Source organism: Phasianus colchicus, chromosome 25, assembly GCF_987193195.1.
Source record: "Phasianus colchicus chromosome 25, bPhaCol1.hap1.1, whole genome shotgun sequence".
In the NCBI taxonomy this organism is placed as follows: Eukaryota; Metazoa; Chordata; class Aves; order Galliformes; family Phasianidae; genus Phasianus; species Phasianus colchicus.
In genome coordinates this window covers 37,611-61,017 of record NC_143460.1, presented here as the reverse complement: position 1 = coordinate 61,017, position 23,407 = coordinate 37,611, and the positions used below count along the sequence as shown (strand labels likewise).

The 23,407-nt window shown below is 47.8% G+C and overlaps 1 protein-coding gene and 1 long non-coding RNA gene across 12 annotated transcripts; one reads left to right on the top strand and one right to left on the bottom strand.

Moving 5' to 3' along the window:
• Positions 1-209: 209 nt before the first annotated feature.
• Positions 210-23,254, bottom strand: LOC149914999 (uncharacterized). 11 transcript variants are annotated; one of them, XM_090124681.1, is made up of 5 exons: positions 20,840-23,254; positions 19,622-19,704; positions 18,106-18,215; positions 8,435-8,550; positions 210-1,867 (listed from the first exon to the last, which is right to left on the bottom strand). In XM_090124681.1, the coding sequence occupies exons 3-5, from the start codon at positions 18,175-18,177 to the stop codon at positions 778-780; spliced, it is 1,278 nt and encodes a 425-aa protein (XP_089980807.1). In that variant the 5' UTR covers positions 18,178-18,215; positions 19,622-19,704; positions 20,840-23,254; the 3' UTR covers positions 210-777. The 11 variants fall into 11 exon arrangements, 3 of the variants coding, with proteins under 3 accessions (XP_089980807.1, XP_089980808.1, XP_089980805.1); XR_016459914.1 differs by lacking the exons at positions 210-1,867; positions 19,622-19,704; positions 20,840-23,254 and adding exons at positions 4,201-4,376; positions 4,512-4,629; positions 19,031-19,135; XM_090124682.1 differs by lacking the exons at positions 19,622-19,704; positions 20,840-23,254 and adding an exon at positions 18,626-18,804.
• Positions 6,258-7,465, top strand: LOC149915000 (uncharacterized). Its single transcript, XR_016459918.1, has 2 exons — positions 6,258-6,342; positions 6,879-7,465. It is a non-coding gene; the product is annotated as an uncharacterized LOC149915000 (long non-coding RNA).
• Positions 23,255-23,407: the final 153 nt, after the last annotated feature.

Genomic DNA, 23,407 nt, shown 5'->3' with positions numbered 1-23,407 from the left:
GATCTCACCCCAGCGCACCAGATCTCACCCCTGTGACCCTCGATCGCACCCCAGCACCCCAGACCTCACCCCTGTGACTCCAGATCTCACCCCAGCGCACCAGATCTCTCTCACCCCTGTGACTCCAGATCTCAGCCCAGGGCCCCAGATCTCTCTCACCCCTGTGACCCCAGATCTCAGCCCAGGGCCCCAGATCTCTCTCACCCCTGTGACCCCAGATCTCACCCCAGCACACCAGATCTCTCTCACCCCTGTGACCCTCGATCGCACCCCAGCGCACCAGGTCTCTCTCACCCCTGTGACTCCAGATCTCAGCCCAGGGCCCCAGATCTCATCCCTGTGACCCCAGATCTCAGCCCAGCGCACCAGATCTCAGCCCAGGGCCCCAGATCTCACCCCAGCACACCCGATCTCATCCCTGTGACCACAGATCGCACCCCAGCGCCCCAGATCCCTCTCCTCTCACCCGGATCTCACCCCAGTGCCCCGGCTCTCAGCCCAGCGCCCCTTCTGGCATTTCCCCACAGAGAGATTCCCTCGACGAGCGCTGACGGTGCCTCTGACACCCGACGCCATTTTCGTTGAAGCGACTGTGCCGCCACCGGACCCCGCCTGGATGCAGCCCACCGTCCGCGGACCGATGCCGGTACCACCCCAACCCTCCCCTGTCCCCACTGCCACCTACCTGGCACCTCAGGCCTCTGTCTGGCCTGGGGGACCAGGTGTCTGGGGACAGGCAGCGCAGCTCCCACCTGGGGGGCTGCCCCCAACCCCGGCTCAGCTGCCACCTGGGGGCCTGACCCCAGCTGCGGGGCTGCACTTACCGGTGCTGCTGCTCCTACCTGGGGGGCTGCACCCAGCTATGGCTTCCCCCACCGCCCCTGCTCCCTGCTCGGGACATCCCCTGCTGGCAGGGACGCTGCTGCCCCAGCAGCCCATGGGGCTGTGGCCTGGGGCCGTGCTCCTCCACGGGGAGCCCCCGCAGCCCGCAGGCACCTGCCTGCCGCAGGCCCCCGCCCGCCCCGGCCCCCCACCCGTTCTTTTGCAGGTACCCTCCCTGCAGCAGCAGGTGCTCCCCGTGCCCTGCACCCTGCCTGACACCTGGGAGGCGCCGATGGAGCCCTTCCAAGACGCCGTGGTGCTCTCGGAGGACCGGGGGCACCCTGCGCCCACCGACGTGTGCCCCCATCCCGCCACGGCTCCGCTCACCTGCAGCGCTGCCACGCTGGAACCAGGCGGTGAGTTCAGGGGCTGCGGAGCGGGCGGCACGCTGTCCGCACCGGCTGGCTGTGGGAAAGCTGGCATTGCTCCACCGGGGATGTTCTTGCTTTTCCAGCAGTGACAACGAGCGCAGACACCCCGGAGGACATCGTGGACGACATCGAGGAGCTCCTCATGTGGATCAACGAGGGTGAGTTTGGGGGCAGCACAACTGGCGGGGGGGTGTTCGCACCGAGTGGGCGCGGGAAAGCTGGCATTGCCCCACTGGGGATTTTTTCCTTTTCCAGAAGTGACGGCCAACACAGGCATCCTGGACGACACCGCAGACATGGATGACCTGCTCACGTGGATCAACAACGGTGAGTCTGGGAGCAGCACAGCTGCTGGGCGGCTGTATGCGCCGAGTGGCCGTGGGAAAGCTGGCATTGCCCCACTGGGGATTTCTTCCCTTTTCCAGAAGAGAGACCCAGCACCAACACTCTTGCTGACGATGCGGAAATTGACCATTTCCTCAACTGGATTGATGGTGAGTTTGTGGTCTGCAGAGATGGCGGGTCCGTGTCCACACCGAGCTGGCGTGGGAAGGCTGCCATCATTGTTCTGGGGGATGTTCCGCTTTTCCAGAAGCAGCGAGTGCTCCGGACAGCTGCAAAAGCAAAGACCTGATGCAGTGCATCACTGCCACGGAGCGACTGAGCCCAGATGTCTCCAGCAGCTTCGACTCCTGCTCTTCCATCGCAGAGCTGCCTGACTCCCCCAGGGCCAGCAGGGAGCTCAGCAACGAGACAGATGCTGAATCTGGGCTCCGCACCAACTCGCTCCCGCAGAAGACAGCATCCCCGGAGTTGCCTGTGCCGACCCCCCTGGCTGCCCCAGCACCTCTGGCGCCCCTCACTGCACACCTAATGGCAGAGGTGCAGCGGAGGCAGCCCCGGGTGATTCTCACCCGTCTGCCACTGCCAAACCCACTGGCTGCCTCCGCACCACCGTCGCCCACCGCGGCACACCTGATGGCAGAGGTGCTGCGGAGGCAGCCCCGGGTGATTCTCACCCGCCTGGCACTGCCACCCGGATGCATCTCCTGCCGGGTGGCAGACAAACACCAGGGGGACAGCATTGAGACAGCCAAGCGCCCTGTGCCTCCTTTGCCGCAAACTGGATGGCTCCTGGAAGAGGCGCAGCAGAAACAGCCCCGCGTGGTTCTCACGCGCCTCGCACTGCCACCCGGATGCATCTCCTGCCGGCTGGCAGACAAGCACCACGGGGACAGCACCGAGCCACCCAGGTGCCCAACGCCCGCCTGCACCACCACCAAACGCAAGAGCACCGGGCACAAGCAGCACGCTGGCAGCATCCCAGCCGCAAAGAGGAAGCTGCCGCGCTGCCAGGATGTTCCAGGCCACAAACATCGGCGCTAGGCAAAGCTGGCTGTGGCAGCACGGCGGCCAGCAGGAGGGCTCGGTGCCCATCACACCCCAACTCTGGCCCGAGCGGGAGCAGACCAAGAAACCAGCCCTCTTGGTGCAGCAGGAGACGTGGCCGTAGCCGATGAATATGGCTCCCTGTAGCCCTGGGCTCCTCGCTGGCCCCCACGACACCCAGAGAGCAGCGGCACTGTTCCAGGGGCACCAGCACCGGCGCCAGCCCTACCCCTCCCAAACTGGGCTGTCCACAAGCGGCGTCTTGGACTGGGACAATGTGGGACTCTGAAGCTGATGGACTGCAAAAGTCTTGGACTGTCAAAGCTTTGGGCTGGGAAATGTTGCTTGGGGGGTGGGAAATGGTTGGGGGGTGGGAATGGCTGGGGTGGGGAAGGGTTGGGGGTGGGAATCGCGAGTGGGAATGGGGGTGGGGGGAGGGATGATTGCGGGTGGGAATCGCGGGTGGGAATGGCTGGGGGGAGGGAATGGCTGCGGGTGGGAATTGCGGGTTGGGAATTCTTGGGGTGGGGAATGGCTGTGGGTGGGCATTGCGGGTGGGAATTCTTGGGGTGGGGAATGGCTGTGGGTGGGCATTTTGGGGCGGTGGGATCTTTTTGGAGTGGGAAATGAAATGGCTGTACTGTGATATTGTTGGGGTGGGAAATGACTGGGGTGAGAACTGGCTGCGGTGGGAGATGGCTGGCATCAAAAATTCTTGTACTCCGTAACTGCTGGCACTGGGGATGTGGGGAGGGGGAGGGACTTTTGTGGGGTGGCAATTCTGAGTGAGAAATTGTACTCTGATACAATGTTATACTCCAAAATCGTTGGAACTGGGAGGAAAGAATTACTGGGGTGGGAACTGGGGGGGCTGGGAAGTTTTTTGGACGGGGAGGAAACTGTTGGTGGGAGGGAGCGGGGGGGTGAGAACTTGATCGGGGGGTGGGAAACTGATTAGAGGGTGGGAATTTTAGGGGGTGGGATCAGCAACTATTGTTAGGGTGGGAAATGGTTGGGAATATTGTCATTTATTTACTCTTTTGTACGTTTAACTATTAAATGGTTTGCGTTCGCTTTGCTACACCTCTGCCTGCAGTCGTTCATGCAGCACCAAAGCCCCCCCAGGCCTCCGTGCCCACCTCTGGGGATGTTGGGGTGGCTGCAGGGAGCCAAGAGCTGCAGCTCCTCCACACTGAACATCTCTAGCACAATCGCTGCTGTCATCATCTCTGCTGCCTTGTTTTGTTCCTGGGGAAGGAGATGGTCACGTACTGAGCAATGGGGGTGTTGAACTGGGGGCACTGGGCAGTACTGGTGGCACGGGGAGGTCCACTGCGGGGCACTGGGAGGCTAGCGAGGGCCGCACACAGCACTGGGGTGGCTCCAGGCAGCACTGGGGGGCACTGACTTTGCACAAGGAGAGTCCAGACAACGCCGAGAGGCAATGGGACCTTAGTGGGGAACTGCAAAGAGCACCAGGGGGCACCGGAGAGCTTTGGACGGCACTTGTGGGGTTGGAGGGGGCTCAAACAGAACCCAGGTGGCACATTTTAACTAACCTCACTCATTTCCTCTTCTGCAACATCTCACCCAAGGCATTCAACAAGCCCTTTTTTCCATCGGGGGAGACTTTCTCCTTCTCTGGTGCGAGAACACTGTTTCTCGAGATGACAAATATTTTTCAAACAAGCACCAATCAACCATTGTAACTAACAATTGAACAGCCCTGGTCCCCTGGAAAAAAACAAACAAACAACAAAAAAAAAAAAGCAACCAAAAATAAAACCAGAAAAGAAAAGCCTGTCCAAGGACCTCTCCTCACACACTTGCCAAAAAGGCCAAAAACATCATTCCACTAGGCAGGCTTACTGACAGAACAGCAGGCTTCCCTTCACCGTGCATCACGTGGACACAAACAGGCTGTTGGTGCAGGGAAGGCAACTTCACCTGAGCATCTCACCACAGACGTTCCCTCCGCTCTGCTTTCCTGCCAAGATACAAGGAGAAAAGCCTCAGCTCATCCAAGCAACAACTGGAAACAAGTCCAGAAAATTCTCCATTCCAAAGCACTTCCTGGAGAGGTACAAAGGAGTCCGCCAAAGGGAACACGTGCTCACGCTGTGGCCTTCGGAGAAACACGCTGCCTTTGTGCTCCTGGTTCCCCAGGGCTCTTCTTCATCCCCTTCTGGGCACAGCACAATAGCTTTTCTTGTACAAATCTAGGCCCTACGTACCTTCCTCCACCCCAAAATAAAGTCCGACATAGAGCTGCGGCGCAGAGATTGGATGCTGACAAGAGCACTAGAAGAGCAGAACAGGGGAAGAGCACATACAGACGAGACAGTAATAAAGGAGAGGACAACTTCTATTGGTGACTGGTTTCAGCGAAATAGAAAAATTACACTTTGTTTTAGGGAAGCAGCCTTAGGAGTCGATTCAATCTTTTTGAGAAAGTGGGAAATGGAAAGCTTCTGTGGGTAAGAACCCACATTTTGAATGAAAGGATGTGTTTGATGTAGGAGAGACATCTACAGCTGAGTCAGCTGTAGAAACGGGACACCATGTAGAAGTGGAATGGCAAACGTAAGGAACTATGATCGAACATAGGAAGCTTGCGCTCCTCAAGTACTGCTTTGTTTGTGACACCAGCTGATGCAAGTGGCCTTCCCCTGAAGCTCAGCCATGCGGAAGGGCAGCGGAAGAAGACAGAGCTTTAGAAGGCACCGACGAGAGGTACAGATACACAACAGCCACCTGGACTTGATGCACTGTCTTTCTACCTAGGTTTTCTCTTTGTTCCTTCCTGGGACACATCTCCTAAGCCCTAGCTGTACAAAAATGCAAGCAATCAGACAAAGAGATGGAAAAAGCAGGGGAGTTACCTTCCAAGAAAAGAGAGGAGGGTGAGCACAGGCAGCTTGAGACAGCGTCTCAGGAAAGTAGTGCTTTTCCTGAGGACTGCCCTGTGTCCCAGTTCTCCTTGCTATTTGTGCATGAAGCCCTCAGAAGGAAAACCCAGCCTCCTGCTCCAAGTAAGGGCATTGACCAAGCAGCCCCCAGGGCTCTGCCTGAAAGGAAGAAAAGGAAAAAAGGAAAAGAAAAAAAAAAGTAAGAAAAAGCATTGCAAAGCAACAGAGAAATAAGCATGAAAGAAAGAAAAAAAATATTAAATAGCAAAAGGAAAAGCAAAGAAAATCCAATTGGAAAGAAAAAAGAAAAAGAAAACTCTCTGGAAGGAAGAAAATAATGCCTTCAGGCATCTACCCTCTCCCCAGAAACTTCTTACGTCCAAAGAGCTTCTGCAGTGGGACCATGTGCAGGACAGCAGGCTTAACTCCTTAGGGCGCAAGGCCAAAAAAGCTTGGAGGCTGCAGCTCCAGGCCCGCCACAGGATGTCACAGCAGCCATCACCCGGGCTCCCGCAACCTGTGTGCTGTCACAGTGCGTTTCCATGATGACGACGGGCCCTGCAGCCGCTCACCAGCCCCGCGCCTCACAGCAGCCCTGGAAGCAGACAAACTCAGCCTCATCCCGCTCTGGATTATGCTGAAGTGCATAGTGAAGTTCAGCATTACTGCTAATTGTGAAGGGTTACCCTTCTGCATTAGGTTTTAGGGTCACTATTTGGATTACGTTTAAAGGTGAAATGTTACCAATTTCTTCTAGTGCTAAGGTTTAAGGAAAACCCTTTAGGTTACAGGTGAGTGTTCGGGGCCAGTGTTTAGGATGAAGAGGTACCATATTAAATTAGGATGAAAGGCTTCCCTTTTGTGGTTTAACGCTTCTGATATTGGATTAGAGTAAAGGATTCCCACATGGGGGTATGGTTAAGGGCTACCCTCTTGTGTTAGTATTAAGGGCTGCCCTTTTTTGATTCGGGTTAAGGCTTTCCCAGTTGCATTAACAGTAAACGGTTACGTGCTATCCATTTGGTGAGGGTTACATATTACCTGTTTGCTTTAGAGTGAAGATTTCAGGTTTATGCATTTGAGTTAGTGATATGAGTTACACTACAGAGTAAGTGGTAGGCATAAGACAGTTAACAGGCAGACAGTTAACCTGCTGGTTAAGGGTTACATTTTCCTAGCAGGCTTAAAGAAAACCCATTAAGCAGGAGGGCAAAGTGTTAACATTATTAGACACGATTACACGCTAAGCCTTTCTTCTTTAAGTTTGGGGTTAAGAGCTTCACGTAGGGGATAGTGTTAAGACAAAAGGGCTCAACATTTGGTTTAGAGGCAAGCCATCCTCTTGGGAAAAAGGAAAATAAACCAAAGAAAAGAACAGGAAAGAAAAGAATTAAGAAAATGAATAACAATAACAAACAAAGCAAAGCCAAGAAACATACTCTGAGAAGGAAAGGAATGCTTTCAGCAAAAAACAACATCATGCAAAGAAATGAGCAGGAAAGACAAAGGACCATCAGATATGAAACAAAGACAATGGAAAGCACAGCAAAAAGGCTCACTGCAGAAAAAGCAAAAAGGCTCACTGCAGAAAAAGCAAAAAGGCTCACCGCAGAAAAAGCAAAAGGCAAATCAAAACAAAGAAGGAAAACAAACCAAAGCAAACCAAGATGAAGCAAACAATCCAAACAAAGGAAACAGATAAAAACGCTCACCAATGCTTAGCCATGGAAAGAAAGAATGAAAACTGAAAAGCAACGCAGGGCCACGATACTAACAAAAAAACAAAGAGCAAACCAAAGCCAAGCAAAACCAGGAAAAATAAAAGAAAGACGAAGGACTGGGAAGCCAAGGAAAGCAAAGCTAAATCCCTTGAAACCCTCACAAACACAGGGGAATACGCTTAGGACAGAAAAAGTTAGTTCAAAGAACAGAAACAGACGGGGAACGAAAATCAACAAAACTGAAAAGAAACCAATGCACTGCAGTGCAGAAGGAGCAGGACACCAAGGCAGAAACAACAGAAGAACAACCAGGAAAACAAACAGAGTAAACCAACATCAACCCATCCAGAAGCAGCAGCAGCAACACGAAAAAGCAAAGGAAATGAATACACGGTCATGGCAAAGCAGAGATGACCACCGAGTCTGCAGGAGGCCAAAATCTTTGCATCCGTGCCTGGGAGGAGGAAGGGGTAGCTGCTGGGCATGCTGCTACCTCCACCAGAGACGAGACTTCAGGGTCGCCAGCCCAGAAGGAGTCTGTGGCTGCCAGTTAGAACAAAGCATCTCTCTGCAGGAAGGCAAAACACTTGCTTTACTTAGTGGTAAAATAGTAGAAATGCAATAATACAACTATCTTTTACTGTAACTGTAAATCCCAGGGTTTTCGACCTGAATCAACATGCATAGAGAACAGTCCCATGAAAGAACAAACAGAAACCTGAACAGAAAAGCCCTGCGTCCAATCCAGATGCCTGTTGAACTAATACACAGTGCAAAACAGTTGGATTCTTCAGAGGGAAACATTGTCTTCAGCTGCCTCAGTTAAATCTATCCAAAATTATCTTGCAGGTTCTTAGTTCCTTACCATTCTTTCCTTCCCCACACTTCAAAACTACAAGCAGCTAGAACAACGTTCTCTGTAGAAATCCAGGACAGAAGAGTCCTGGTGGATCAGTATCAAGCCCATCTCACAGGAGGCCAACGCCCACTATTAACCTGTCTCATCAACACAGATCTTTGGCAGCATTCAATTGTCTTCCCTGTCATCAAAACCGGTATTTCAAAGCAAGTGAATCTAGCCTGTAAAAGCACATTTAGCCTCCTACAGCAATGCAGTAGTTTTGGGGATTGAGTTTGAGAACACATCTTTAGGCAAACACACCAATTTCCATGTGTCTGAACGTGCAGCCACCCCGACGCAGTGATCCTCCTTCCACAGCTGCAGACCCTTTCATTCCACATAGTGACCTCACAGGGGCAGAACGAACAGCTGTCTCCCTGCAACAAGAAGGAAACAAACAAGCAAACAAAAAAAATAAAGGAGCAAAGCCCCATGTCCAAGACTGTGTAAACTCCATGTATTCCAGTGACTGGAAGTAATCTGCAATATCAGCCTTCACCCTGGCATCACAGGCCCTTGTTGACCTATGACAGCAGTCTTGGTACAGGATTCATTGTGTTACACCCCGTTACCAAAGACATGATACCTGTGAGTGGGTAACACAACAACGGAGGTGAAGCCTGAGCCAGCAGTTTTCCTTACTGTCTCACTTATCTTCCTGAAAAATAGATAACCTCATTGCCCCTACTGCAAAAAGACATTTAGACACAAACTTCCATTCACTTTGACTGTGTTTGCAAGGATCTTATGAAGGAAAAAAATGGTTTCTTCTACAGTTAGCCAGAATAGGGGCTTCTTTGAAAGAACAACAGTGTGCAGACACTACTGCAAGCCCCCTGGCATCCTTCTGCTGTGCTTATGTAGCACCTGGAGCAAGCAGGTACTGTACAGCTTGTGAGGGATAACACTGCTCAGATAACAAGCGAGGGTGTGAGAAAACATGTCAGTAGGAGCAGTACACTCATAATGCAGCAACAAAGACCGGAGCACTGTGAGACAGGTAGCAGAGTGCTTTTGTTAGTGGTCAATGTTAACCCCATCCAGTCAGTGCTGAGCAGAATGGGGACAAAGGGTAGACTCCACAAACTGAAGATAATGTTTCCTCCTGGCTCAGCTATAATCATTTCTTTGGGTTTTTTTTTTTTCCTGTTCCTTGGTTTTGGTAAGATGCTAATAATTTATGCAAACTCCCCCATACACTACCAATTTCCATCCAAGGATGATATAAAGACTGCGATAAGCCCTTCTTCTGGACATACAATTTTAGAAACGAAATCTGTTAGAGATTTTGTGATGCAGATAGATATGGGCAATAAAAGCGGAGGCAGAGAAAAAAAGAACTGGCTTGCATGGCAGCAGGTAAACAATGTACCCAGGAAAAACACTTGTCTGTAACACTCACACCTGTATCTCATCCCACATAAGACCCAGAACATTACAACTTTAAAGTAAAAGTCTAACTCATCTATACTGTGTTGAGCCTCTAAGCTGTCTTTGCTCCTCTGCTTCTGTAATCTAAGCTCACTGTCTTTCTACTTAACAGGCAAACCTCATCATAAGACGACAATATGCAAACTATGGGTGGAGTATGTACGTAGCCAAATTATTAAAAGAATTTTTTACTATGAGACAACAAACATATGTGAGGCAATGCTGTCTGAACTGGAAACAAGTGACTTTAACATGCATACCAAAAAACTAGAAATCAAGTTTTACCATATTTGAGAATTTCTGGTTATGTAGGTTATGTAGGAATTAACTTAAGCTGCGTAGGAAAATCTGGGATGCCACATGAACCAGCCAGACCTCCAACCCCATCCCTCTGCATTACGCACAGGAAAAGGACAGGTTACCATTTATTTCACATAAAGAAAAGCAAGATAATCCTAAATTACTGAAAATCACCACGCTTGATTTTACAAATCAGGATGTAACATAGTAACTCTTCTCTCTAGCAACCAAAAAAGATAAATAGCAGAGGAATAATTGATTCAGAGGTCTGGAAGAGAAATACTGACATACTAAAAGCATGAGACAAATCCAGTATAGTTCAGACATAGCTGAAAGCTGTTGTCAGCCAAAGCCTCAGCAGTTACCAACATGTGAACAAAGCTATGTTTAATGTGTGTATGGGAACTGCTGAGTCACGGCCTGAACCTCTGATTAATCACCTGAGGTGAGCAATGAGTCAGCCCTGGGAGCACAGGTGAAAGCAATTCAGCTGTGCTGCAGGAAGGGGTGGAGCCTGGCTGCACCTCTCCTAGACCCATTCAAGAGCTGACTACCAGTAGGGAAGGATCTCTCTCTCTCTCTTCAGAAGATCCACTCCACTGGAGTTTCCTGAGCGAGCCCACAACACAGGTAAGCATCCTATTTACTCTCTTTGTCTCGCTGTGCCTAACTCTCTTGCTTATTTTGCTATTATAACATCTTAATATTATTTGATTATATAATATTCCTTTATATAATTGTCATTGATTATACAGATGTGTTAATTTTTTAACTTGAACACAATGCCTGGCATTAAAAAAAAATAAAAATAATCATAAGTTGTTCTTGTTTGAATCAAAAAATGGAAGAAAATCACTCGGAAGCAGAACATTTACGATTTCTAAAATCACTTTGCCTTATGAAGGTAAGTACAAAAGCCTATCTGCTAACCAGCAACCAGCCCAGCAAAAACTACTGTAATTATCCATCAACAATGAAGAGGCAACAATACAAGGAAAAGTACATCAGCTGAATTATTCACGCTTTAGAATACCAAAAGGTTAGATCTGAACTACCTGAGCCCCCAGGGTCAGCCTTTCTCAAGCTACACGATCATCTACTGCAGCTGGGACTTATTCTCTGTGTTCCTAAGCCTACTTCTTCAGTAGATTGGAAAGACTGGTTGTATCAGCTATAAAATACCAAGAGTTCAGGGTTCTGTGTTACATGGAGTGAATCTTCATCTTAGCAAAGACGATTCTATTTTTGAAACAACCCACTGTTTCCTGTGGATAGTAAAAATAAAATGAAATCCAACAACAGCTTGTACTCTTAGCCTGTACTCTCAAATGTAGTGACAGAGTGCTCTAGAGTGGAGGTAAGAATGACATGAGTCCTACAGCAGTTAAAAACATTTTAAAGATAACAACATTCCTCTGAGGCAGTAACAGCAAGTGCAGTACGCTCTCCCCCCACGCCCCTGCTCACACAAGTAACCTGCTGCTGGTTGTGGTCCTGCTTGGCAGGAAGCTGCCCTACACCCACCCCAAGCAGCCTCACCAGCACAGGGCAGCCTAAGCCCAGCACCAGGCAGGGCACCCTGCATGGCATCTGCCAGGCTGTGGCTGGCTCAGCTCCCATCCCGCTGTGCCTGCAGTCCCGCTAACCCCATGCTACAGCAGGTGCTGTGTCATCACAAGACAGAGTGGCGACAGAGGCATATTCTCTATGGGTTCTGCCCTATAAATGCCATCACACAACCTGGCACTCTGAAGTTTACATGGATTAACACCTTGTGAGCCCCTCTCTTCAAGGAGCTAATTCTACAAGTCTGATTCCCACAAAGGCTGTGGGGCGATGACAATTGGCACTGTGGCAGATACCCTATCCTAAGCAAGATTGTGCTCCTAAGACACTCAAATTAGTGTGGCAGAACCCTACCTTATTTTCTGTTTAATCTCTGTATCAATCTCACGTGGATCAAAATAACAGATTCAGCACCTGCAATGAGTCTAGATTGAGCAAAGCTTTCAACAGAGGGAGCAAAGAAATCAAGACAAGATGATGCAATGTGATGGAGTCAAAGCAGCTGGCCAACCAAACACAATGTGCACGCATTTCCAAGCTGAGTGTGTACCTGGAGTTGGGATTGTATCATTCACTACCAAAAGAATTCCTGAGTACCCTCATAAAGAAAGCTATATGCTAACATTACTGGAGTCAGTTTTCATAAGTTAGTCCTCTTTAAAATTCCTAGATGCTTGTTTGCTTAATATGCACCATTTACTTCTCCGAAGTTGCATTTCCTTTTGTCTTTCCATTTGAAGGGCTTTGAAAAACTCTTTGAAATAGAAATTCCATGATTACTGTAATACACTTGGGTAGGTATTTGGACTTTCATCCAAAGACATTCAGTGCATTTTACTAAAATAAAGAATACTCAAAAACTTACTCCAACAAATTCCCATTGATTTTTATACCACTGGTTTTGGATGTTACAAGCAGGAGGTAGCAAAACACAGCTATTCAGCAATCCCAGCAAGTCAGATGGGCTCTAGGGAGACAAGAAGGGCAGTAAGGTGACAAAATTGAAGGGATAGGCTACTTGGGGAGATTACAAAGAAGTTGCTAAGGTATGCAGGGAGGAAGTTAGGACGGCAAAAGTCCAACTTGAACTCAGACTGGCCACCGCAGTAAGAGAGTAAGAAATCCTCTTATAAATATATCAATGGTAAGAGAAGGACCAAGGAGAATTTCCATCCTTTACTTGATGCAGCGGGGAGTGCAACCACTGAGGATAAGCAGAAGGCTGAGGTCCTCAATGCCTTCTTTACATCTGCCTTTAAAAGGCAGATCAGTTATCATCAGGGCACTTTGTGTCCCAATCTGTAAGTCTGGGATGCTACGCAGAATACACCCCTGGTGATTCAGGTGGAGACAGTCAGAGAGCTCCTCCTCCATCTGGACTGTCACAAGCCCAAGGGACCGGGCTGAAAGGCAGGTCATACTTGTCAAACCTCATCTCCTTCTATGACTGGGTGATCAGCCTGGTAGATGAGGGAAAGGCTATTTATTGATGTAGTCTGCCTAGACTTCAGCAAAGCCTTTTCCATGGTCTCCCACAGTATTCTCCTGGGGAAACTGGCTGCCCATGGCCTGGACAGGTATAGCCTTCTTTGGCTAAGGAACTGCTAGAGGGCTGCACCCAACGGGTAGTGGTTAATGGAGCTAAATCCAGCTGGCAACTCCAAGGGGCGGTACTGGGGCCCATCTTGTTTGATATCTTTACTGATGACCTAGATGAAGGGATTGAGTGTACTCTCAGTATGTTTGCAGATGACTCCAAGTTGGGAGGTGGTGCTGACCTGCCTGAAGGCAGAGAGGCACTTCAGAGGGATCTAGATAAGCTGGATCGCTGGGCTGAGGTTCAACAAGGCCAAGTGCCAGGTCCTGCACTTTGGCCACAACAACCCCATGCAGTGCTATAGGCTTGGGGCTGAGCAGCTGGATGACTGTGAAGAGGAAGGGACCTGGGAGTACTGGTTGATGTTCGGCTGAACAGGAGCCAACAGTGTGCCCAGGTGGCCAAGAGGGCCAACAGCATCCTGGCCTGCATTAGAAATAGTGTGGCCAGCAGCAGCAGGGAGGGAATCATCCCCCTGTACTCAGCTCTGGCCACACCTCAAGTACTGTGTCCAGTTTTGGGCTCTTCACTACAAAAAAGGCACTGAGGCCCCAATGTCCAAAGAAGGGCAACAGAACTGATGAGGGGTCTGAAGCACAAATCTTATGTGGAGCAGCTCAGGGAGCTGGGATTGTTTAGTCTGGAGAAGAGGCGGCTCAGAGGAGACCTTACTGCACTCTACAATTTCCTGAAGGGAGGTTGTGATGATGAGGAGGGGTTTGGCCTCTTCTCCCAGGTAACAAACAGGACCTAAGGAAACGGCCACAAGTTGTACTGGAGGAGGTTTAGGTTAGACCTCTCTGAGGTTTTTCTCTCAGAGTGGTCAGGCACTGGAATGGCTGCCCAAGGAGGTGGTAGAGTCGCCGTCCCTGGCAGTGTTCAAGGGGCATCTGGATGAGGAGCTACGAGATGAGATTTAGTGCTTGTGGTGGCAATGGTGATGGGAGGATGGTTGGACTAGATGATCTTGTAGGTCATTTCCAATCTTGCGATTCTATGATTCTATGAAATATCAATGCAAACAGTAATAAATTTCTTCCTTCTTCACAGATCTTAACAACTTGGTTTCCACTTCCTCTCAATACTCTCTCTTCATCCAGAGGCCAGCAAGTCCTCTCGGATGCTGTCAACGGTTTATGGGCTGGTTCAGCCTGGTTCTGTGACTAGCGGGGCGGAGGGATCCACAGATCTGCACCTTTGGAAAAGGGAAACAGGGGACCCAAAATAATTGAAAACAGCAGCAACGATCTCAGGAGAAACAAACTAATGTACTAAATACAGTATCAGCAAAATATAATGAGAGAGGGAGTGTGTGTGAAAGGTGGATTGGTCTCACCACAACGCTGAGGTGAGAAGTGCAGTCCAGTTGAGCTGATGAAGAAAAGCAGACAGAAGAGCAGACGGAGAAGTGCAGGTGAAGAAGAGAACATCAAGTGACCTTGCCAGGAGTTACATCTCCTTACTGACCGCAAAGCCCCCTGGGGAATGCAGTTGTTGTTCTCCTCCAGACAGGCACCCGGAACTTGAGCATCCACAGTCAAACCTCCAGTGCATTACATGATGTTATGATGTGGAATACTGATAACCAAAAATCATAAAACCATGACAGATGCTTTCAACTGCTCAGCAAAATTAAAAAAAAAAAAAAAAAAAAATCAGAGAAACTGTTCTCTACTCTGGGAGCGTTCCAAAGCTTTCTGACCCAGAGTAAAATTAGGAAAAAAAAATGCGAGGTACCCAATTGTTAGAACTACCTTTTTTTTTTTTTTTATGAGCACATTACATATTTTCACATTTATCAAGATTTCTTGGAGATCCTAGAGGAAAAAAACAAAGGACGTTCTTCCTCCTTTCTCCCATCACTTCACTACTACTTTGTGCTCCTCCATGACTGTGACACTACTAGCATATTCATTATTGCTTCTATTTTTAAAATAAGAAACATATATATTTTTTCCATGCAATTCCTTGAAAATTAGTAATGGACAAACCTCAAGCTTTTGAGAGATCTGAACTGGTCATGAAAAGCATCCCAAAACTCAGAGGCTTATCCAAAGCTAATCTGACAATTTCCAAACGTCTTCGCTCTAGAGAGAGGCACAGAAACCCGTTGGATCAGGACTCCCATCACTAACTGGGCTCACCTCTCTCACTCTGCTCCCTCACCAAACATCCAGGACTGGTTTTTACCATGTCCTTGCTGAAGAGCACACAAGATACGCAAGCACACCGTTCTCCCTAGGAAAAACATGGCTCCTAGGCATCTACACTGCAAACCTATAAACAGATGTTTAAATCTTATAGGAATCAGAACAACTTAAAACGTATGCCTGAGGCCCCTGTCTAGCAGTAATGGCTTGCTGAATTTGGGCTCACAATATGATTCCAACTTGTCACCTTCCTGCTTTCCAACTGCCTTCACTGTGCTTTGAAGCTAAGATCCAATGCCTTAATGCCCTTATGTAACAGCATCTACTTCATCAAACACAGAGGAAGGAGCGTCTCAGTAACATACATCACACACCAGCCAGGCTGGTAAAGATAGGTAACTCTTCTGTGACAGCTTCATCGGAACCTTATTGTATTAGCCTTGGTATCACCCAGAACTCATTCCATTCACTGCTTTGAGGGGTCAGAGCCTAAACTCTTCTAAAAGACCACATATCATCATGAAATCAGGTACACCTGATACAACCACACCACTAAGGCTCCTTTGCTAAACTTCAGTGGTTCCCAATGCTTGCTTAAAAAATAAAATCCAGCGAGAATATCAAGCGCCAACACTTTCCTCAGTATCCCAACATCCCTGCCTTGTCCATCTCTGGCCAGCAGGACTAAATTCAAAGCAGCGCAAACCACAATTCCACACAGGTAGCTTGAAGCTATGTTTAATCTTGCAGATCAGAGCTCAATAAACATTGGCTTGGCACAAGTCACTCACACAGAACAGTGGCTCTGCTATCACCAGTACCTGCTATACATCAAGAAGGAACGTGCTGAGGAAAATGAACACAGCAGCATACAACTAAGAGTTCCTCATGATTGTCAGCACTGAAAGCAAAGCAGGCTGAAGAAAAACCTCAGGTAAATCCATAGAGGACAGCAAAGCAAGGAGGACGAAGGACATGGACTGATCCTGAACCGAACACATTAGAGAACAAGAGCCTTGAGAGGACTAGTTGGTTACACAGATAAACAGTACGCACGCCTGAAATGGTGATTTCTTCTGAAGACTCTAGTGTGTTCCTCATCAAGAAAAAAGATAATACATTAAAAAAATCAGGATGGATATAATTTGAAAATTCTTTTCAACTGACCTGGCATCCTGGGACAAACTGAAGACTAGACAGGACACCAGTACAGAGAAAGAGAACCAACAGCATAGGGGGGTGCCACAGAGAAACTGGAAAGTGACCAAATCTTTGCTCAGGTAGAAACTGCTGTGTAAGGCAGAAAGCTGATGGTGATACCTTCTGCCAATGAGGAGCACAGTGGGAGGATGAGGATGGATGATATCTGCAGCACAGACATTCACAATGTGGCATAGCCTAACACAGAGCTACAATTCCAAAGTGATTATAAGGTTTTATTTAACAATGCTGTTGTGTGGGACGATTCAACTGCTTCAAGCTCAAACAAGCTGCAAGTGACTGATTAATCAATAGATCTCAGCAACCTCAAAACCTGATTGTCTTGGAAAAAATAAACAGAACACGCCATCTCAAATAACATATAATCAATCTACAGAATTTAATCCAGCAGGCAGTCCTGTGGCCAAATTTTGTGCTGGCAGCAAACTCTTCTTATGACCATTAGGAACATTCCCAGTTACAGAGCTACCACAACTTGGGCAGAAAATATACAGACCCACCTGGGAGAATAGAAAATAAAGAAGCAATTTACCCTCCCCTTATCTAACTCCTCTCTCACATTTAGAAGTGAAACTACAACTTCAAATGCCAGGAAAAAATGAGGGAAAAAAAAAAAAATCATCTGGTATTTTCCAGGCAAACACCAAGATCATAGAATCACAGAATGTCCCAAGCTGTACGGCATCCACAAGGATCATCAAGTCCAACCTCATGTTCCAAGAAGGACCACCCAAACACAAACGGTCTTTAAGCTGCAGCAGCTCAGGACCAGGCCCACAGCCCTGGGGAGCCTGCTCCACAACCACTGGTATCAGATGCAGCAAGCACAGGGAGCAGGCAGGTAGGCACAGCAAAGCAGCAAGCAAAGACCAATCTCTGAGAGGGGGCCTGCTTACAGAAGTAAACCTGGGGCCTACCTACAGAAAGCCCACACCTTTCACTTCCAATAAAGCTCCACCATTTTGACAGCCAAAACAGAAACCAGCATTTCACTTCTCATGAGTCTTCCCTGAACTCCCAAATAAATGGTTACTTGAGATGCCCTATTGCACTGCAACTGCTCATAATTAACAATCAAAATTATATCTTTCATGACATAAGAAGCTCAATTCTGCTTGATGGTAATGACAGTCTTTTCAACTGGCCTGGCATCCTGGGGCAAACTGACAATTAGACAGGATACCAACATAGAAAAAGAGAACTAACGGCATAGGGGGGTGCTACAGAGGAACTGGAAAGTGACCAAACCTCTGCTCAGGTAGAAACTGCTGAGTGAGGTAGAAAGCTGATGTGTCCTTTCATGTTATGAAAACCACAGTTGGCTTTCTGACAGTCTCCTGGATGATTCTCCCAAAAGCACCCTGCACTTATTCTGAAGAGAGAAAGAAAGGAAGGCTCATGGAAACAGACACACAAGGCCTGCAAGTGTTCCAGATCATGCCAGAGATAGGATCACCACAGTGCCAAAACACAATTTATCACTAAAGGAAACATTGGAGAGCATATTCACAACTTCTGCATAAGCTGTAATGATTCAGCATATTTAGCTTTCTTATCATTCAGTTGGAGAGGGCAGATGCTCTCACACAACCAGCAAGCACTTGGAGGAGCCAGCCCTCTGTTTTTTTCAGTGACAGACATCACTACTGCTGGCTCTGACACCTTACCATGAGATGCTTCAGTTTACTAACATGGACTTCATTCTTTCCATCAGCAGCTACTCCTAAATTGACCTTCATTCATACAGTGACACCATCAACTTCTAGCACAAGCTGACCTGCAAAACAGAGAAAAGAAAACGGGATGGCAACAAACACAGAGATAACAGAATCACAGAATGGCCAGGGTTGAAAGGGACCTCAAGGATCATGGAGCTCCAACCCCCCTGCCACATACAGAGCCACCAACCTCCACATTTAATACCAGACCAGGTTGCCAAGGGCCCTATCCAACCTGACCTTCAACACCTCCAGGGATGGACGGCCATCCACAACCTCTCTGGGCAGCTGTTCCAGCACCTCACTGCTCTCTCTGTAAAGAACTTCCCCCTGACATCCAACCTGAATCTTCCCTCCCTCAACTTCAAACCATTTCCCCTTGTGCTGCTGTTATCTACCCTTTCAAAGAGTTGATTCCCCTCCTGTTTGTAGGCTCCCTTTAGGTACTGAAAGGCTGCAATGAGCTCACCCCGCAGCCTTCTTTTCTCCAGGCTGAACAAGCCCAACTCCCTCAGCCTGTCTTTGTAGGGGAGCTGCTCCAGACCCTTATCGTCTCCATAACGTGTTAATATTCTTTAACAAAAAAAGCAACGACAATACAGAAGGGCAGCTGCAGCAACGTATCAGTACATAAAGAAATGTACATAAAGAAGCCCGGCGCGGCCGCGGCGCCCCCCCCACCCCCCCGGAGCCGCCCGGCCGCGGCAGCCCCCCCCCCCCCCCCGGAGCGGCGCAGCACGGCCCGGTCCGGCCGTGTGTGACAGAACACACACACAAAAAAAAAGCAAATAAGAAAGAAAGCCATAACATAAGTAACGGCAGAAACACCAGTGGAATGGGAGTATATTACAAAGGTAAGAAAAGGACTGCTCACCATCTCCAAGGATTTACACCCACAGAACTGACTCCAGAATGGAGAAACTTCCAGAAAGAAACCCTTCCCCCGTGGCAATCAGCCCTTAAACGAGCTCTGAGAGGGGCAGCCAGGCTCCACCCCTTCCAGCCACGGAGCTGCATTGCGTTCACCTGTGCTCCCAGGGCTGAGGAAAGGGTCCTTTCCTCAGGTGCTCAATCAGTGGTTCAGGCTGGGATTCAACACTTCTTATACAGCATAGCAAAGCAAAGCAATAGATGAAAGAAAAACAACAAAAGAAAACTAGCAGGATTCTAGGTGAAATAACACAGAAAACCTGAGGAAGCAAGGCAGAAGGCTAGGTTATGGCTGTGTGTCTGTCTGAACAGCTGCTCGGTGCACCCATCACAGACAGCTACATAGAACTGGGCTCCAGAAGCACTGACAGCTCCTGTCAGCTTCAGTATTAAAGCAATCTGATAAACTTACAATTCCATATTTCAAGTACTTCAAAGAAAAAAGCATTAAAGCTGGCAAACATATGATGGCTTCAGTTAACAAACACGAAGTTAAATGGCACTTAAGGAAATAAGCATCCTTAAATTACTGCACCTCTTTTAGTTTATCCAGAGAGGCTTCTAGCTCCTTTAGAGCTTTGCTTCTAGCTCCTTTAGAGCTTCTTCTCATTCCCGGAGCTGGAAAAATCAAGGAAAAAATGTTGAAACGGCTCCAAAACCCGTCCAATTTTCACCTAATCCCAATTTTGCCCTGCAGATGGGGTATTGTTTTTATTTACGGTGTTACACAACAGGTGACTAAAGTAACTGATGTAGCTTTGAAGTAATATCATTCCATAAAATATACTGTTTTTCTTTGAAATCTCTCTCTGAAATGAATTAATTCATACATACATTGTAGGAGGAATTTTACTAGCTGTGGAAATGGAATGTTGTATTCTGTAACTTATCCTTAGAAATAAGAAGAAGTAAAATTAGAAGTAAAATATTATGTATGTTAGCAGCACGTTTTAGAAACATTTTTTACTGAATTATGTGATTAATTCTTTCTTGCAAAACTGGAATAGTTGTTAAATGTTCTAAACAATGAGACTTAGAGTGTGTTAGAGATTAGAAAACATATTGTAGAGTTGTTTTGTTAGGATAAGAAACTCCCAGCAAGAGAAAAACAGATTTAGCAAACACTAAAGAAGCCAGGGCCTCTACACAAGGCCAGACTGTCTCACTCTGTGAGAAGTTGGGATGTGACAGGCAGGCATCAAGATACTCCCCTGTCTTTCTCTCAAGCTTATCTTTGTAGAAAGAAGGACAAGCAGATATCTGCAGAATAATGATCAGGTGTGAAATAATTAACTACAGATTCACACTCATGCAGCAAAAATTTATGTTTGTTTAGTATTTCCAATGTTTAGTGAAGCATCAAGAAGATTGCGAACCTGAAGACCTCAGCCAATAAGGAACTAGGGAGAAGGAGATAAGCCAAGGAATAGGGAATTAAAGATGTAACTCTGTTTTCTATGTGCTCTCCTGCTTGCAGGAGGCCTGCCATTGCAATTGCAAATAAAACCTGCTTTATCAGAGATTCTGTCCTAGAAAATTATTTGGATATTTCCTATATTAGCCAAAGTAAATTGTAGGTTTGGATACAGCTGTAACTCCTTATTCTCCCTGAGAAACATAAGATCTGTGCCTCACTTCCAGCGTTAGGAAAGACTATCAATGAATATACAGATGTTATAATTAAGAAATATCCAGGAAAGTTAGGCTAAGTAAGATCATTGCTACAAGAGGATAATAAATGGAAAATGCTTACCAATGTTGTAGGCTCACACTATTTTCCACAAGGAGCGATCTCCAGGAAGAGATCCTTCCTCAGTGGCAGTCAGCACTTAAATGGGATCTAGGAGAGGTGCAGACAGACTCCACCCCTTCCAGTAGTACAGGTGAATTACCTTCACCTGTGCTCCCGTGGCTGACACATTGCTTGTCTCAGGTGGTCAATCAGAGGTTCAGGCCATGATTCAGCAGTTCCCATACACTTAATGATACCCAGAACATCTTAAAGTAAGGTAGAACTTTTCAAATATCACCATTTAAGAGTGGCACAGGAACTGCACATTTGTAAGGCTTGGTTTTCTGTTGCTATCAGAAGTTCCATGCAGTGGTGAACATTTCAGTCTTGCCATTGTCTCTACTACTAGCTTCTTGTGATGTTTACTTCTATTTCTGATAGCTCAGCATGAGTGTCTGAGAGCTGAAAGGGACAGTCTCAGGGAGACAGTAGAAAATGAGCAAGAGAGTCTCCAAACTGAAATGGAGAGTTTCCAGGAGACACTCTGAGCAGAGAGGGAGAATCTCCAATCTGAGAGAGATGCCCTCCGGTCTGAGAGGGATATTCTCAAGTCTGAACAGGATGCCCTCTGAATCGAGAGAGACTCCCTGCAATCTCAAAGAGAGAATCTCCAGGTTGAGAAAGAGAGTCTCCTAGCCAGGAGAGAGAATCTCAAAACCTGGCAAGAGTGTCTCCACACTGAGAAAGAAAGTCTCCAAGCCGAAGGGGAAGATCTCCAAGCTGAGAGAAGGAGTCTCCAATCTCAATGAGATGCCCTCCGAATCGAAAGAGACTCCCTGCAATCCAAACTCAACACCCTCCCGTCTGAACGGGACACCATCCAATCCTAACCGAGACACCCTCCAATCTGAACTAAATGCTCTCATAATTAAACAAGACAGACTCCGAGCCGAGCTGGAGGGTGAGAGCATTGGAACTGACCAATCTGATCAACCACAGGAGGCACCACAACTGATGTCAGTTGCCCCTGTGAGAGGACGGAAAACAAGATGAATCTCAACTCAGTTAGAAGAGAAGAAAGAGGAGCAAAGAGGTCCAGAGGAGTGGCTCTGAGATCCAGGGGAAGCACCCCTGAGTCCAGGGGAGGGGCCCTCAGTAAGACCACGGTCATCAACGCCTATGAGGGCAACAAGAAGTCCTGAAAGAGTAAGAGGTGAGCAAGATATTGTTACCATTGTCGATCGATCTCTGAAAATGAATGAAATTCGAAGTCCGAGAAAAGACTTTTCATGTCACCCAAATGAGCCTATTGCCACCTGGTTACTTCAATGCTGGGACAATGGGGCCAACAGTGTGTGGCTAGATAAGATAGAGAGAAGCTCGCCAACTGGGTGGCATTGCTAGGGAATCAGCCATTGATAGAGGCATTAGTACATGCCAGAACCAGGCCTTCACCCTCTGGAAGAGGATGCTGTTAGCTGTAAAAGAAAGATACCCCTTCAAAGACGATCTGATGCCTGAGAAAAAGAAATGGGCTGATATAGAAAAAGGCGTCCGTTATTTGAGAGAATATGCTGTGGTGGAAATGCTACATAGTCCCAATTTCATTCCTGATGAGCCAGACCAAGAGCATGATCCTGAGAGAGTCAGGTGTACACCAAATGTGGTGTACATTCACAAAGACTGCACCAGAAAGGTATGCCAGTACATTTGCAGCAATGTATGGCAGAGGAGAAAGAAGACCCCTTATAAGTGAACTGATTAATAAACTTCAAGACTTTGAGTTACATTTACACCCTCTACAAGTTTGTGTTTCAGCCATTGCAGAAGTAGCTGAAAAGCTGAACAGAATGGAAAGCAAACAAGAAGATATAATAGACAAACTGTCAACTGTGCCTAATGCTGATGGATCCAAGGTGGTAACAGATGCATCGAATGGGAACCAGAATTCCCAAAACAGCCTACTGGAGGGCCTGATCAACTTGGTTTCCTCCCAGCTGGTGTCATCCAATGTCTCTTCTATCAAAAGAAGACGTCCTCCTGCTTGAGCAAGTGACAACAGTAAGACTATGTCACATTTTGCCTTGTGGCATTACCTACATGACCATGGAGAAGATATGAAGTGGCATAAACAGTTCAAGCTATGACTCAACAGCTCCCATTCACAGGGCCATTAAATGACAGATGTGTGTCACTGGGAGTTGTAGGTGTGCAAACAGCACTCTGCATACCCAGCTGTGATTTCAGCCTTCGCTGTCTGGGCTGCTCACACAGATCTCAGCATCTGCTGTGTCAGCACTGAGATCCGTGCTCCCCAGTCTGTTAGAAGAGTCACCAACCAGCACCGAGGACAGCCTGGGATCAAAGTGTGAGGACTATCACAGGTCATCCATCAGCCTCCCTTGGTAGACATTCACGTTACTCATTTCCTTTGCTCTGTGGCTGTATCAGCACTTTAAGAGCACAGCCTGAAGCTGTGATAGAGCGCCTGGGGAGGGGTGCAGCCCTGCAAGCACAGCTGGGGGCAGTTTGGCTGTGGGGTGGGGCAGAACCAGTCTCCACCTCTCCCTGACTCCATTTAAGGGCTGG

Coding starts and splice junctions, on each gene's coding strand:
- LOC149914999 (XM_090124681.1), bottom strand. CDS start 18,177: ATGAAGGTCAATTTAGGAGTAGCTGCTGATGGAAAGAATGAAGTCCAT. Junction 8,551..18,105: donor GTAAACTGAAGCATCTCATG/GTAAGGTGTCAG, acceptor TTCTTGTTGCAG/GGAGACAGCTGTTCGTTCTG. Junction 1,868..8,434: donor GTTCAGACACATGGAAATTG/GTGTGTTTGCCT, acceptor TTGCTTTTGCAG/CTGTCCGGAGCACTCGCTGC.